General features: G+C 41.2%; 2 protein-coding genes across 16 annotated transcripts in view; one reads left to right on the top strand and one right to left on the bottom strand.

The window, feature by feature from the left end:
* The window catches only part of LOC117567544 (collagen alpha-1(XVIII) chain), a 57,808-nt gene that overhangs the window by 17,960 nt on the left and 25,218 nt on the right, over positions 1–14,630 (top strand). For 5 of the 15 annotated variants that reach the window (XM_052004291.1, XM_052004292.1, XM_034247602.2 and 2 more), the window contains exon 2: positions 4,955–5,245. The exons of the other annotated variants lie outside the window; for them this stretch is intronic. In XM_052004291.1, coding sequence (XP_051860251.1) covers positions 5,096–5,245 — 150 coding nt within the window. In that variant the 5' untranslated portion in view covers positions 4,955–5,095. The remainder of the gene's footprint in view (positions 1–4,954; positions 5,246–14,630) is intronic. 15 annotated transcript variants of the gene reach the window in all.
* Positions 10,278–11,228, bottom strand: LOC127565512 (uncharacterized). Its single transcript, XM_052004297.1, has 2 exons — positions 10,906–11,228; positions 10,278–10,834 (listed from the first exon to the last, which is right to left on the bottom strand). Exons 1-2 carry the CDS (start codon positions 11,143–11,145, stop codon positions 10,433–10,435), a joined length of 642 nt encoding a protein of 213 aa, XP_051860257.1. The 5' UTR covers positions 11,146–11,228; the 3' UTR covers positions 10,278–10,432.

The raw sequence follows: 14,630 nt of genomic DNA, 5'->3' as shown, positions 1-14,630 counted from the left end.
AAATATATTTATTATGTACATACACACAGCACATATATATAAATACTATATAGATTTATATATATATATGTATTTATATACTTGTGTCTGTGTAGAGTTAACACTCGGCTGGAGTAAAGAGTTCTATCGTACAATGGGCCACACACAAATGGTTTGCATGTCGCAGGCTGTCGCCTATCAAATTGAGCATGGGCTGCGCATAAATTATGACAAGCTAGGCGGGAGGCGTCATAGGCAAAGCCACGACCAGAGGGTGTGCGGGGAAATGTGTGTGTGTGTGTGTATGGCGGAAGGAGATGGCTTTATGGATTGGTTGTGCGTTGTGCTCGCGTTGCCCCAAATCAAAGGCAAACTCATTAAAGCAGAGCTACACAGACCGTCACATCGCTCAGCTCAGCTCAGCTCTGTTCTGCTCTGCTCAATTCAGCTCTCACATATATAGAACACTCAGCCATGCATATGCATATTAAAGCAGCACGGGGCGTATGTGTAATATTGTGTATACGAATACGAGTATATTTTTGTGAGCTCGCTCGCTGGCTCGCCCGTCGTCTTTTGTCTTTAGCGTTAACGTTTACGTTACCATTTTGCCGCCAGGCAAACGAATATACGCTTTATTTATTAAATAAAAGGCCTTTTTAATGTCTGCATTCGTACAAAAGACATACTTATTCTGACCTCTAGCTACAGATAAAAGGTTAACAGTTTCCCCAAGAAAACAAAAGCCAGGCCAAGTCAGAAATGGTATTGATGTCATCTGACGTGAAGCCTTGTTTCTAGGATAAACTGAAATATACCATTAAAAATTGATTAATAATTATTAGAGTTTGCTCCCGTTCTCTCTCTTCATTAAATGGTAAAATTTGAAGTTTTAAGCCATCCGTGCTCGACGTTCGGCTTTTGCTGTGTAGTCAGTGCGTGCATTTAATTAAATAGTATTACGCATATGGCAATCGACAATACGAATACGAATGTGAATGCCAAAAAGCAACAATAACAGTAGCACAGACAACAACAATATACGTTTGATCGAAATTCCCAGGGCTTTAAATAGTTTATGCATTGTGGCTCCTGTGCGAGGCTTAGTTCAGTTGCGTTGAAGACTGCCAACAAGCATAAATAGTCATAAATTTCCCTGGCTGAATGTTGCCAGCGTGTGTATGTGTATGTGAGAGTGCTTGTCTTTAGCTGTGTGTGTATTAAATATCATAACTAGACTCAACTCTGTTGCGTCGTGCGTGTGTTGTTTACACTATTGACTTACATGCCACCCTCAAAATAGGCTTTATTTTCCATAATATGTAATTTTGATTTGCAAATTTATCAATTTGGCATCATAATACAATATTTTGACCCATTATGTTGACACAATTTAAAATTCAATTTAAAATGTTTATTTACATATACATACATACATGCATATATTCATGCATACTACGTAGCCGCCCTGTTGTCCCTCGTGTTGTTCGTGCTGGTTTTCTGCTTTGTTCTTACCGCGATTGTGTTTGAAATTAGTTTTTACTAAGCCATTGTCTACAAATATAATTACTTAAATGTGGGTCTCCATTCCCTTACAAATGTACAATTTGCGGCTATAATTAACCCAAGTGAATGCTGCAAACCTTTGACAAATAGTTGTTTTATCTAATTGGGAATGTGGTTAGTCGGGAATTTAGATGTCAGCAGGTGTTTATTATTATTATTCTTAATTGTAATTGTTGAAGTGAAAAAGAATAAATATACGAAAATATTTGATTGAATGCTATTGATTGTCATTCAAATTAATTCAACACATTTTGTATTTGATATATTATTTTCTTTTGATGCAGAGAATGCGAAGTTAGAGGATTAACCGTAAATGTAAAATGTCAATTAAATTTGCATTAGATTATTATTTGAATCAAGCAGAGCTGTAATTAAATTGATAAGCTGAATTGATTTCTCTTTATGTAAATAGTTATAATCATCTTTTAATGCCTATGCAATGTTTAAAGCTGAATAATCAAAGTTCCATAAACTAAAACAAAATTAAAGTTTACTAAATGTCACTGTTCGCATTTACATATATTTGATAAAATGACTCCCATTAGCTTTGCTTTATTCTACTATGACATACTTATGCATAGTTTTATGTGCTTCTGCGCATATTTTTATTACTGATGAGAATGCAAGTCGTTAAATTTATATACAATGCTGATTTTATGATCAAATTTCTTATAAAAATTTGCAAGGCACGAAACGAAAAAATTCTGCTGCTTGTACAGAAATCACAAAAATTGAGTGCGGGTAAAATACATGCATTTTATGATTTTATAGATGCCCGATTGCGGCCTTAAACAGGGACACTGGGAACTGCCACCACTTCCACTGTTGTTGGGGCACCAATAAACATAAATTATGCAAATGTTGGACTTTAATTAACCGACGTTAGTGAAGCGGTTAACGCCCAGCTCGCCCACTTGTTATATAGCCAGGGAAATGCGCTCTCGACTGGCTTCTTGGCTTCTTATTAATTTAACCAGCGCTTTATGTGACCAACCGTTGAAACGCCCTCTCGCACACACACCGACGCCCACACCCACATACACACACACACTCACACCCCGCTGGCATATGTGAGGCATGGTAAAATTGTCAAAGAGGAGCCAAAGGAGCTACTATCGATCAAACTTGGACACGTCTGTGGCCGGGGGTTAAACATTGCTTCTGGTGACATTTTATTGTGCTCGCTTCTTATTAGGGATGCATACGAATATATGCGAGTGTGTGACACATGCTTAGCTCCCTGCTCAGGTATAACATCAGTTAGTCATTGTTACTTGCTACACAAAAACATGCCAAATGAAATTATCTAAAGCGGAAATTTGTGTGCAAAACGATGCTTATTAAAAATAACATGTCAAAATGTGGAAAAGATCCCCACGATGGCGATGAATAGACATAAAACATTCTCCTGACTGCTTTCTTGCCTGCCTGCCTTCCTGACACATGTGTGTCGTGTTTATTTTGTTGTGTGTGAGTTAGGTTAGTCCTTTTATACATGTTGTCCCATTATCTTCATTAGGCGCTAACGCATTTGGGGGCAGCTAGCTGAGCAAACAAAGGGTCATGGAGTGGAGCAGCATTAAGCATTATTTTTGGTTAAATTTCTGCATTCAACGGTTCAGTTTTCGGTTACCCATGACAACTTCAAAAGTCATTACTCATTTTGGCGTACTTAATTTGGAAGAAGATATGAAATTCCTTATCGTACTGGGCATGGCAGCTTTTACTTTTTTTCTTTGTTTTTGTGTTTTGTTTGTGCCACAAGTTTTTTGCCCCTTTTCATTACGCGGCCAAAAACGCAGTCGAAAAACGTCCAAGTAGGTAATTTCATTAGGAAACTTGAGCCATGCCAAACTTTAAGCTTAAGCTGCGACTGGGCGACTCCGGCTCCGACACCGACACCGACTTTGACTGCGACTCCAAGTGCTGGGGCTGCAGCCGTAGAATTTTAATGCTGCGTGAAGAATGCCACTAAGGCTAAGGCTAAGGAAAAGGCAACGGCAACGGCAGCGCATAAAAAAGTTGCTTTTGGCTGGGTTTTCTTCTTTTTCTTTTTTGGGCCCACAAAAGTTTGTTTTACACCACTGAGTCAACCGTTGACTCAATAACTGGCTGCCATTTGCGAGGCTGTGTGGTGTCTCGACTTGGCTGGCATGGAGTGTCAGGTGAGCGGCGTTTGTTTGGACGCTGCCGACGCTTTTGTTGCCATTGCTGCTGCTGCTGCTGCTGTTGCTTTTGGGAGACAGACACGATTATCGTAATTATGCGCTGACTGTAGCATACTTTTGTGCGCGGCGAACCTCTTGCTAAACTGTTTGTGTGTGATGCGTGCTTGGGCCTATGTGTGTGTGAGTGTGTTAAAGGATATTTTTATGTGTGTGTGTGTTGTGCGCCAACTTTTACCGCAATTATGTAGGTTGAAAAGTTGTGGCTCGTTTTTTATTTCATTTTCGGTGTGCTCAAGGACACGCCCGCTACAGCTCGCAACCGCATCCCCATGGCCCACCGCAGGCATTCGGCTTATGCCTTTATGCGCTCTAAATAAAAGCCGAGACATCTTGAGGATGTGGCCAAATCTAGGCAACGCATTTTAAGGCCTCTCCCTCCCGCCAAACACTCTGCCACCTACCTCTCTTTATTTTCAGTTTGCTTTTTTTTGCCAAGTTCCGTTCCGTTTATTTGTTCTTGCTTTCGCCGTTTTGCCATGACGTTGCTATAATTCAATATTTTCGCAAATAAACTTGTTGGCAGCTTAACTTTTCATAAAGTTTTCTTCTTTTTTTCCCCCGACCATTTTCTTGTTTTCTGTGTTGTGTGTGTGTTGGTTTCTTTTTTTTTTTTTTTTTTTTTTTGCTGGCTCCTGTGGTAGCTTTTATTTTTCAGCCGCTCCTTTGCGGCGCAAATCGGTGAGAAAATGCTGACAAGCGGTGGGGCAGCCAAAGAAGGCTCAACGCAAAAGCAAAAAAAAAAAAAACGAGAAAAGGAAAAAAATTAAATAAAACGTGTTACATTTGTAGCGTTCGGCGGAAGTGCCGGCAACCGTGTGAGCGTATGAGGCTGAGTCTGAGTGTGTGTTGGGTCTGTGTAACTGAGAAGAGACTGAGGTTGTGGGCATTTGAGAGGCGTGTGAAAGCACAAAAACGCTTGCTAAGGTTAATACGTGCCACAAAAGCCATTAGGCAGCAGGCAGCAGGCTGTAGGTAGAGAGAAGGCAGACTTGGGCCTACGCAACGCAACAGCCGAATCTAAGTGCCCAAGGGTCGAATACATTGAAACCATTTGTTGTGTGGGGCCAACTTTGACTCCAACGCCAACTCCAAATCCATGTACGAGTGTGTAACGTAACCAAACAACAACTACAAAAGCATCCAATTAATATTCCAATTCACGCATCTGCTTCTTTTTCCAGGCAATTCTCGTGTCGCGTTTGAAATCGTCGCCGTAAGTGTTAAAGTGTTACCAATTTGTCCACGATTCGGGAGTGTTTGAGTGTCCGTGTGTGTTTTTGTGTATGTCTGTATAAATTCGAAAAAAAAAGAAATCAGAAAACATGGCAATGGTCATTTCAACGCGCGCGAAACTCGTGATAACCGCACTGATTCTATTCTTCCTGCTCGGCATTGTCCTTGTGACGGGCTCGACGAAGGGCTGGTTTATACCGCAACGTTTCAATGGCGAACGCGTGGCAGCCAGGATACAGGTAACTAATGTCCAACTGTCCAAATGTGCTCTAGCTCCTTTGTTCATTCAAGCAACAAGTTTTGAGTTCTGAGTGCCTTTCAACTTTTCCAGAAATGGCATTTCATTTTAATTAAAAACTACATACCTTACCAATTAATTATGATTACGACCTTTATAGTATGGCATATACATATAATGTGCGCTCAGTCAACACGTGGCCGGACTGCGGACTGTGGCTGCTTTATGAGTTTGTCAGTCGGAGTCTCGGTCGCTCCAGTTATATATGACTATGTAGTTAAACTGTGTAATTTGTAATGTGTAATGCTAAATGCTTCACTTCCTCTGCTCGACTGCTCGAAATGCAAACTAATGTCACTGTTGTGAGTGGAGCCGGGGATCGCTCTTTATGCGCCCCCAACACGCACAACAAGCTTGAACTGAAACTGAAACGACCAACAAAAAAACATTCAACAAGCCACAAACAAGTCGAGACTGCTTTCAAATACGCAGCGAGCGTTGAGCGTTGAGCAAATAAAATAAGTATACGACACAAAAATTCCTACACTACACGAAGGCAAATAAAGTTTATTGTGACAAATGTTTCATGACAGCCGACCATTTGAGGCAACCATTTTGTTGCCACGTTCCCGTGTCACCGTTCACTCCATTCGCTCTCTACTCATATGAGTTAAAGGCTTGTGACCAGGTGGTGACCGGTAAAATGCTCAGCACTGCGTGTGTGATAAGTATGAATTAAAAACCATTGTAATTATCAGAAGACATTAGACGCGCTTTGTTTATCCCCCCTTCTCATGTCTCTTTGACAACAAAGATAAATCGACAAGCGTGACACGGGTTTGGTTGTCTGTCTACTGTGAACTACTCGCAAATGTGCCAAGGGTTAAAAGTGTGCTCGTGGCGTATGCGTAATGTGACCTTTCAACTGCTTTTACGGTGTTGGATTAGTATCTATGTTTGTTTGTTGTTTGTGTGTGCTGCTGATTAACAGGTGGCCTCTTGTTTTACCCACAAAAGCTGTTTGCTCAAGTGGTATTTTAATAACCGCACATTTGAGACTTCTATCTCCCTACTATTTCTCTTTCTTAAATTTTAAATTAGTTCTTTTCGCATTGAAAGCACTTTTAAGTGGTTCGTCGTATTAGGTTGTTCTTTCTATTTGTTTGCTAGCAACGCCCTGGTTTATTTACACCTTTGCAACGTCGTCGCAACGTCTGCTAATATCTGCATAATTGTTGTGCTAATTTTGCCAGCACGCCCCGTTAATGTTTCTATTGACACCAGACGTGGTGGGCGGGGGCGGAGATGTCGCGGCGTCAACCCAACTACCTAATGTCTGCACTGCTTTGACATTGTTTACGCTTACTTATGGCCACAGCCCGGCTCTGGCTCTAGCTCTGCTGTGAGCCCCGCTGTGAGCTCTGCATAGTGATTAAACTAATTTAATGCAGTAGCAGCGACACAGGCAACCACAACAGCAACGTGAACCAAACTGGGCGGGTTTGGACAGGCAATAAAAAACCATTTAAAACATTCAAAGTGTCGCATGAGAAGGACGTTCCGAGTCGCAGTTGTCGTTAACGGGCTGACTTCGATACACCTTGCCGCCAGACGAATGTGTGGCAAAGTGGCAAAAAAAAAAACACAAAAAAAAGTAACAAAGTTTAGCAATAAAAATCTAAATAACGCGGCTGTTATATAAAGTCATTTCTGCATGCTGCCTGCCGCTGTCGCCTCCTTTTAACTCTCCTCGGCTCTCCCACTCCGCTTGTCTCTCAGTCGTCGCTGCTCACCTTTTGGCACGCCAACAGGCGAGCGAGTTCATTAGCAGTAGCTAACATTACAAAGGCTTCGCGTTGATGTTGTCCTTGTTGTTGTTGCTCCCTAGTTTTCACACAGTTGCCACGGCCGCTGTTAATTATGGCTGAAACTCGATGCGGACGCGCCGCAAGGCGTCTGTGGGCGTGGAAGGGGCTGTGAACGGGGATGGAAGGGGAATTAGCGTGCAGATCCCACTGCTGGAAATTTATAAAAGTTACACGTAGATTGACAGGCAATTTGTTGTTGTATTATATTGAGGCGGTTACTTGGACTTACGCCAGTTACCAGTTAACTATTGACTGAGTGCAAATGGGAGTGACTCCGTTTGTGTGTCTATGTTGTGTGTGTGTGTGTGTGGCCGCGCTGTGTGGTTAAGCTCTGTGGTTTTGTACCAACAACATTAACAACAATGCCAACCACGCTACTACAATGCTACTGCTACGACTCTACTACTATTATTATGGTAGCACTCGGGCCTATTCACATTGATTAGTGCCCAATTATCCGAAAGTGAATTTCGCCAAAAGGCAATTATTGTAAACGCGTTTAACTCTAGCCACGCGTCCTCGTTCTCCCTCTTCACCAGCCGACACATTGAATTAGACAGGCTGACAACTCCTACGACGCTTATTGGTTGTTATTAACCGTGTGAATTTATGCAGGACAGAATGGCCTACTAAATGTGAGCACATACTCTTAATTGAATGGCCTACCTGTACAGTATCGCCATCGTCGATATATTCGCTACTTTACTTAATGATTGCCACACCATTTGCTAATAACCTTTGCTGTCATAAACATCTAATTGCACTATAGAAGTTAATGCTAAGCAACAATTATAATAAACATGAAAATCTAATAAGAGTGTTGATATTCATTTATGACCCCACATAGTTTCATGTTTAATTTTTTGTCTGAATTCTCGTATGTCATTTCTAATTTATTTATTTTTTTTTTAAATAATTGAATTTAGCTAAAAACGTAAATCACATTTTTAATTAAATAAATTGAAGCCGTCACAATCAATATTTCTGTTATATATAATTTTGTTGCTCACTATCCACTCAATATAAAACCAATAAAATATGAACCTAAATTATTTTTATTGTTACAAGTAGTACGTAAAAGAATGATTGAAGTAAATATTTAATTTGTAATATTTTCTTTCTTTGTGATTTTCTTGTTTGTTAACTTTCGATAACATCGATTACTCGCTGCTGACGTGTGCGTCGAATAATCGATTTTGTAGCTCTCTCGGTCCAATTTGAATATTATATGAAATGAAGCTAAATATAGAGTTAATTGCGTTCATCTCCTGCCCAACAGTAATGGCATGACTCGACGGGAATATTAACGACAGCGAGTTACGAGGAGTTCGAATGGTGGTGGGTCATGGCACTCGAAACATGTCCTTGAGCTCGTAGCCATGCACATGTGAACAGATACTGCGATGAGGATTACGAATACTTATTGCTTAGTGAGGTAGTAATAGATAATAATCCGGCTAGACAAGTCAGCCAAGCTTTGACCTAAACAAATGTAGCACTGCAGTTACTAACTATTTGGATTTGAAATGAAATCCTTAGCTGTGGTTCAACTTCGTATATCCATGGCCAAAGTGTGCTAACATTATGATATGTAACGCAGTGTGGAAGAGAGGGGGAGGCATCTCACACAATCCACACTCTCAGCTGGGCAATAAAAAACTCAAGAAAACACATTCCATTAGATTTGCTGCGGCATTGCTAGTCATATATTTATGAATGTAGTCGCATTCGCTGACTACTCCCGCAGCTGGCAATAAATAATGAAAGTATCAAAATGCGAATATGTGTATGTGCGTGTGTGCGTGCGAGGGGGAAAATAACAACGTTAGCCGAGCGAAAGAACACATAAATGTAAAGAGTTGGCAGTTTTGCCAGAGTTGCCGTCCGCTGTGCCGATGCGAAGTAAACAGAAGCACAAAACTTTCGCACACACTCGCACGCTCATATATTTCTGAATAAACATATGAAAAACTATCTTGCGTTACGTTTATGATAATATTTTATTAAAGCCCCAGCCACCTAGAAGTCGAACTTGGGTACGCCCCAGCAGCAAGCAGTAGACCATTATATATTTATTCTGCCTGCACGAACGAACGAACCTGACGCGCTTCTTTTACGTCTTTTGTCTGACATGCCTTCGGGGCTGCCCACCCGCGCACATAGGACTGCCTGCCCCGCCCACTCGGTGTCGCTGTCGATGGCGTAAAATAGCGCGAACTTTTGCAAAATGATGCGATGACTTCTGCGGTTTGACAGCATGATAGGCACAACAAAGTTTGTGTCAGATCACGCGCCCCCTTTAGTACTCCCTGCTCAACATGGAACTTGTTGCATTGACAACGCCAGAGCTGCAAGGATGCTGTAAGTTGCATTGTCGATTTGCCGCTGCGTACGCTGCAAGTCGCAGATAAGAGAATATTGGTGTTGCTCCTAATATGTGCCAGCTGAACTTTTGTGTTGTGCGTGTGGAGCTCAGTGGTTATTCTTGCAAATTGGATACAAAACCAAGGCAGCAGTAACTGCAGTTGCCAAGTATGCTGACAAGCTGCAGCACCACACACACTCTCTCTGTCTTGTACTTGCTCTGCTTTCCCTCTTCCTCTCTCTGGTCTCATACCCAACCTGGCTACAATATAAATAGCACTGATTTGTGCTCACAAATGCAAGCGGGACTTGTCGCTGTCTCGTATCAGCCATATGTGAGTGCAACCCAAAAGTTAAGCCAACCAACCATACAACCCATTTGTTTATTATGATAATACGGGCAGGCAGGGGAGGAGTTGAAGAGGTAAGCGTGCTGTAGTATTTGGGGGTGGGGTGATGTGTGTGTGCTCTGTTCTGGTGCTGCCCACAAAAACCTTAAACTGATGACACACTTCACATGCGAGGTTTTTGCCTCAGGCCCTTTAACAGAGCCACAGTTCCCTCCTCTCTTTTTCTCCGACAGTTGCCTCTGTTTCGGTGCTGCATTTCCGCCTGAATGGCACTGCTGCTCGAAGCAACTAACTGCCTGCCCCACGCCCCCGCAATGCTCCCTTCGCTGCTCTCCATCAAACACAAGTATGTCACCGAGTGGAGAGGCCGTACTTACCGTTCTAAAACTGTGCTCTGTACATGGCACACTATATTGACTTTGAAACATAAAAAGCTTTTCTAGATGTTCGAAATACTCTGGGGGCGGACTCTTTATTATCGCCCTGTGAATCGAAATTTGCTGCTGTGTGTGTGTATTTACGTTGTCGGATAAAATACAAGCGTATAATCAAGCAAAAAGTAACGTAAAGTGAGTATTGTATGTAGGAGACACATCTCTATTTCTCTCACTCGATGAACAGCTTTTCTGCTAGGCCGAATAAAGAACAGGCATTCTGCGTTACTCTCTTCAATCTCCTTAGAGCCTTTTGATGCTCGCTATAGATGTACTGGTCGTAGATCAATAGTTCTATACGAGCTTTAATCTTATTCGGTCTGCAAGCCTTCATCAATTTCTTTCTACGATTTTCTTGCAACCGCTGCAGGTGATTAATATAGTAAACTACAAAGACATACATGTCTGAGAACATCTTGTTGGCCAGATGATATGCATTACATGTTTCTATATCGTTTTCTGCAAGATTATATCGACTTATTTGATTGTCGGCAAACACTTTGAAAGTATCATTAAGCATCTTCAGTTCCGGTGGCATGCTTTTTATATAATTATGCGTCAGCACCAAGACACCCTTTAAAACAAAATTTCAAAATGTTATAAGAATTAAATGAAGACTTCCTTCTGGCCAAATGACAAACTTACCCTTATGTCAACCTTATCACAAGCGTAGGTTTTAAAACTGTAGATTGGCCACCAATCTGAACTTGGTCGAGGCACCGTACACTGTATCATTGTCAATTCAGTTGCATTCTCCATCTTCTCCAACATGGTAATATGTGGGACCAGTAAATCTTTTATCATACGTTGCAGCACTGGGGAAATGTACAATGCATTGAATCTGTTTGCGTCATCGACGTTCATTATTCTTCGTGACGAGGTCATGTTTAGAAATAAATTGAACTCCGAAATGAAATCAGATCAAAGGTAGAGTTCGGTGGCGTGCTTTTGCAGAGTTGTATTTATTAATTACCATGTGTGCGAATCGATAACTTATTATCGGAACCAGTTAAGACCGAGCCATATTATAAATATGCAAGTATTACGATATGTGTATTTTAAATCTTTTTTAATTGTTGAAAAAACAATTTAATTTCATTGACTAACTACTGTCGATCATAATGAAATTATGAAATTTTCGATTGATCCTGTGGATAGTTGTAAGTTAATATTAGTGAATTTAAGCTAAAATAAAGTAGTGCGTCTTTAACTGCTTGCTCATATATTTGATTAGAAGCAGTGCAACTGCAAGTTTTATATGGAGCTATTGAAAAAGATAAAGTTTTATGTCACAAGGGTTAGGTGCTAGCTAAATGAAATAAACTAATTAAATAATAAAAAATAAATTAAGTAGAATAATCAAAAACACGCTCAACTGTTGCTTAGCTGCGAATACGCAGTGCTGTCAAAGTGTGTTCGCCATGGGGTTTATAAAGCTGTCTAACACAGACAGGACACTAATACGCAGATAAAGTGTTGGTTTATGCAAAATGAAATGCAACCTTGCTAGCTGTAAATGCGTGCGTGTGTTTGCTGTCGTTTGTGTGTTTAAGTGTGTGCGTTGCCTTGCTTTAAACTAATTGTAGCCAGCGCTTTTGGCAAATGCTCGACGCCATTGTTGCAGTTCCGTTTGCGGCTCCTTTTTTTCTTTTTTTTTTTTGGGCTCCCATTCCGAGTGCTGCCACTCCACGTACTCATACACTTATTCATATGAGTGTGTGTGCGAGTATATTCATTGTTTGTGTTTCAACCACAAACAGAAAAAATAAAACGAAACCAACAAAAGCTCACAGTTAGTCGGGCAAGAGCACAGATGCAGACAGAGAGTGAAAGACAGAGCCAGACAGCAAAGACAGAACTTGGTGACAGTTCTGCCAGGCGGTGGTTTGGGTTTTTACAAGGATTGCGGGGTCTTCACTGGGTTAGGTTTTAGGTTTTGGGTTTGCGCTCGAGGCTGAGCATGAGGCTGAGCATGAGGCTGAGGCTGATGCTGGACGTATTTGCAGTCAGCCTGCAAATATGTTGGCGTAACAACTTTCGAGATTTGTGTCAGCTCGTTTGAGAATTAGTCGTAGGTTTTAGCAAAATTAAAAAAAATATCTTTTACTGTACTCTCGGTATTTGCCATCTCATTGTTGTTGCCTTTGCCTCCGCCCGCTCTGCTCACACCCAAAAACACACCTACATACATACGCAACTACATGCATATATAAGTTTATATGGACTTGGAAATGTGTGATGAAGAATGAAGTGTGGGAAGTCCTGGAAGAGGTATGGAATGGGGGCAGGGGCAGAGGCGTCTCTTAAATTATTTATGCGCCGCAAAATGTGCAAAGTAATTTATTCAGATTATATGCAAGAAAAAGGCAGCTTCAAATAAAATGAAGATGAAGCCCTTTTCAAACGGCCGCCAAGTGTCCAAAGTCAAGTGCACAAAATTAAGCTCTGCACCTGCCGGATGTTCGGAGGCTTCTTCAACTTGGCCGTAAAATTTTATGTTGCTATAATTTAGCTTTAAAATCGCACCGTTCCCCCAACTACCGGCCAGGCGACAAGGGAGTTCGGGAACTGAGTGTGAGGCCGACGGGGTGGTTGCTTTTCGGCTGCTGGATTGCTCATTGCTTTCGTTGCTGGGGCTGTTTGGATGGCCAGCACCTTGGCGCACGCATTTAAACGGAAATAAAATAAAATTACAAAAAGTGGGCAACTTTTTGACGTTGCGATTGTTATCCTGGCTGCTGTTGCTGCTGTTGCTGCTTTTGCTGTAAGCGGCTGACAGAAAGTGATTTAGAAACTATGCCAATGCTGGTGGAACAGTTACTGCCAAAGGTACAGAAATGCGAAGACAGCATTTGTTTGCCAAGTCGTTGGCAGTCATAAAGGTGAATTTAAATTTGGCATTTTTTCTTCAGTCCTTGCGCCATTCTCATTTTCATTTCTGCCGCATAAAATATGCCATTTAAATAAGTTGTATGAATTGAGATTTCAAATTGAAATTGAATTGCTTCAGAGAGTTTGCAAATAAGCGCTTAATGGGCTTTGCTATAATAATTCAGTTCCAATCAGAACATCAATTGCAGCTGTTTAAATTTCTAGCTCTCTGTTAATTCTATGCAAGTAACATGCTCGATCTCTGTTAAGCGGTGCAGTTGATAAGCAGTGCTAAAATGTAAGCAGTGCAAAGTGCACTTGCTTTTCAATTAACTTTAACTACTATTTCAGCACTTTTTTTGACACCTGAAATATATATGTACGATATAGAGACAAAATTAGCGGCGCCGAAGGAAGCAGAAGTGGTTCCTTCTTTGACGCTTTGCAGCTGTCAGTGTGTAAATATGCTAAAAATGTCAAAATGCCGTTTACATATTTAAAGCGCTCTAACAGGCTTAATCAGCATTACAAAGTAATTAGAGTTAATTCTTTTGTGCTTGAATTCGTGTCAGCCAGACACACACACACACACATACACTCGCATTCAGATACAGACAGTCGAAACACCTGCGAGTGGCACTCAGCAATTTGCTATGCCACACGGTGACGATGACGATGACGCTGAAGATATTTGTAAACTGTTGCGCGGCAATTTGCATGGTTAATTATCTATTAACTTGCGCATAACTTTTATACAAACGGATGTGCGGGGGTCGACCTCCTACTGCTGCTGTTACTTGTAATGCCAATGCTTGTTATGGCACACATACATATATAATCAGTAGCACACACACATACCCACACACGCACGCAGAGAAGACAAAAATGTATATCCGTTTCCGCTGACTTTGTTGCTGTCGTTGCCATTATGCCACTGTTGTTGCTGAAATGGTGAAGGTAAAACGCACCACACAGACATCACCAGAAAAACAGAGCAGAGAACGAACGAACGAAGCTGTAATAAAAGCAAGTTATGCTAATCTTAATGCGTCGCCATTTTCAGTTGGCATTCATTTAAGAACAGCCTTTTGTTCTTCAGCGTAAATTATGTTTATTAAGTATTTGTGCTTAATTCAAGTTTAATTTTAACTACACAAGCGCCTGCACTTGGCAAACTGGTGGTTGGTAACTGGCATCTGGCAAGCGGAGAACTGAAAACTGAAAATTGGCAACTGTCAGCTGCTCTAAAGTGCAGGTCAAGGTCAACCTACTGTATGTTGCTGTCATTGCTGCCCCGATAAGAACATTATTTTGGAAACTTTTCTTAAGCATTGACATCGCAATCGAAGCGAGATTAGGCAATCTTAATTTTCCGCCTTAAAGGCACGCTCGAAGTCGCAAAGTTTGGAAAGGTTTTCCTGGAATTGCGGCAAGCATAACATTTGCAAATTCCGACTTCAACTTAACAGATTTAACAGTGAATTTATTAGTATTTGAAT

Source organism: Drosophila albomicans, chromosome 3, assembly GCF_009650485.2.
Source record: "Drosophila albomicans strain 15112-1751.03 chromosome 3, ASM965048v2, whole genome shotgun sequence".
NCBI lineage: Eukaryota > Metazoa > Arthropoda > Insecta > Diptera > Drosophilidae > Drosophila > Drosophila albomicans.
Note: the sequence above shows the minus strand (reverse complement) of the source record. Positions and strands in the feature narration are given on the sequence as shown.

What these genes read in the sequence shown, in the direction of transcription:
- LOC127565512 (XM_052004297.1), bottom strand. Translation starts at nt 11,145, where the DNA reads ATGACCTCGTCACGAAGAATAATGAACGTCGATGACGCAAACAGATTC. An exon ending in GTGATAAGGTTGACATAAGG is followed by an intron (nt 10,835 to 10,905) that starts GTAAGTTTGTCA and finishes TTTGTTTTAAAG; the next exon opens with GGTGTCTTGGTGCTGACGCA.